Source organism: Cystoisospora suis, assembly GCF_002600585.1.
Source record: "Cystoisospora suis strain Wien I chromosome Unknown contig_8476, whole genome shotgun sequence".
Lineage (NCBI taxonomy): Eukaryota > Apicomplexa > Conoidasida > Eucoccidiorida > Sarcocystidae > Cystoisospora > Cystoisospora suis.
The window spans coordinates 1-1744 of NW_027161254.1; the positions used below are offsets into that span (position 1 = coordinate 1).

At 44.4% G+C, this 1744-nt stretch overlaps 1 protein-coding gene across 1 annotated transcript; it reads right to left on the reverse strand.

The window, feature by feature from the left end:
• Window positions 1-410: 410 nt before the first annotated feature.
• Window positions 411-1636, reverse strand: CSUI_010821 (3-ketoacyl- reductase; the record flags this gene model as incomplete). The annotated part of the gene is made up of 2 exons (XM_068070922.1): window positions 411-622; window positions 1508-1636. 2 exons carry the CDS (start codon window positions 1634-1636, stop codon window positions 509-511), a joined length of 243 nt encoding a protein of 80 aa, XP_067917102.1. The 3' UTR covers window positions 411-508.
• Between the last annotated feature and the right edge of the window lie 108 nt (window positions 1637-1744).

The following is a 1744-nucleotide window of genomic DNA, read 5'->3' on the forward strand; positions in this document are numbered from 1 at the left end:
ACCAAGAATCTCACAGTTGGGCTTGACGCGCAGACCTGCTATCCCCCATATCTTCTCGACTGATCATCCGTGTACACATACATACGTACTTGTGCAACGAGGTTCTTGGAGGCGTTCAACTGGTTCATATGTACACAGATATACTCATGCATATTGGTATATACACGCTTACCCATGTAAGTTTCTCTACATGTAAGCTGGACGTTTACCTAGTTTGCTTGTCCGTATAGAAGCACAAGACCGCCACGTCTATCCCAGTGAGACTGACTTGTCCCTGTTCTCCTTCTCTCTAATACACACCATCAATCCTCACTCAAACAGTCCTAACTGAAGTATGTATGTATGTAGGTAAGTTATGAATATGTCCATATATATATATATATATGTGTATATGTATGAAGAACACGACATGACCTTGTTTTCTGTTTCTTCTTCTTCTTCTGTATGGTAGAAGTCTGATCCTCCTTGTCTTTTCAAGAGTCTGGATTGAAGGGCATCTCCCTTTTTCTTACGTCTTTGTAGAGGGGGTCATAAGACTGGCAGTCCGAACTTTGGACAGTTTGGTCGTCACAAGGAGAGGCACGTGACACTGTACGAGGATATTCTTGCTTGCACATTCAGGCTGAGAAGCACAACGACCAACCACATCGACTTGATTGCACATCCTTTTCTTCTTTCCACCTATCATTCCACGTTCTTCTACCAAGGCGCCTCACAGTCAGAATTCCATGTCTTCAAAGAAAATCTCCTCCCTTGTTCAAGGACAATAAGCAACCGCTCTTACTCATCACGGTACTAACACCCTCCCTGTCTCCGTATAGCTGGCATTGCATTGATGGAAAAGGTTCTCTCACGACTTTTCACTTACATGTCTGCACATGTCGCCAAGAAAGAAAAAATCTTCTTCTTCTTGGTTCTAACGCTTGGCTCTCTTAGAAAGGTGATGTATTGCCATGCACACCACAAGTCGATATGAAATAGACACGGTATGCCATCCATAGAAAAGGCGTAGGTTGACAGGCAGACACACGATCAATGCCATGTCACCTGTCTCTCCATCCACTATAGCTTCTTTCTTCCACGCTGTCTCAACACCTATCGACTTGAAGCCCTCCCTCCTCTATCAAACCACGTAGGAGACCTCTCCGCCGCTGATACCACAGCGGACACAGGGCTAACAACCTGCCTTTATACTCCGGAGCTTTCCCATATAGACTCGAAGCCTTCCTTCTCTTTTCAAATCTAACAGATAGATACAGTCTCGATTCAATATTGTCCATTCATAGTGCTAACAGATGTATGTAGATAGAGAAATCGAGTTATGCCCCGTCAGTCATACATGCGTTTGTTACCGAGAGGCAAAGAGAGAAAGACAGAAAAGCAGGGAGGGAGGAGTTGTTCTCTCGGACATAGAGTATCATTTCACTTGCCTATCGTGACATGGGCAGCAACGACAGTAGAACAGCATAAACTGAGGCGCACTAGGGTGAAAACTTCAGTTCAGTACCTGAAGAGACCGACAAAAGGCTTCTGCCGAAGCTTTCGTGGCAGAGTACGCGCAGTAAAGAGGGTCGCTCGCGATCTCTGATGCTCCACTCCCTACACATATGATGGCACCTCTCTTACGTTCACACATCCCTGAAGACAACAACAACACACACACCTTGAGACAGTGCTATCTTTAATCAATCTATCTATCTTTAATCTATCTATCTTTAATCAATCTATCTATCCTTAATCTATC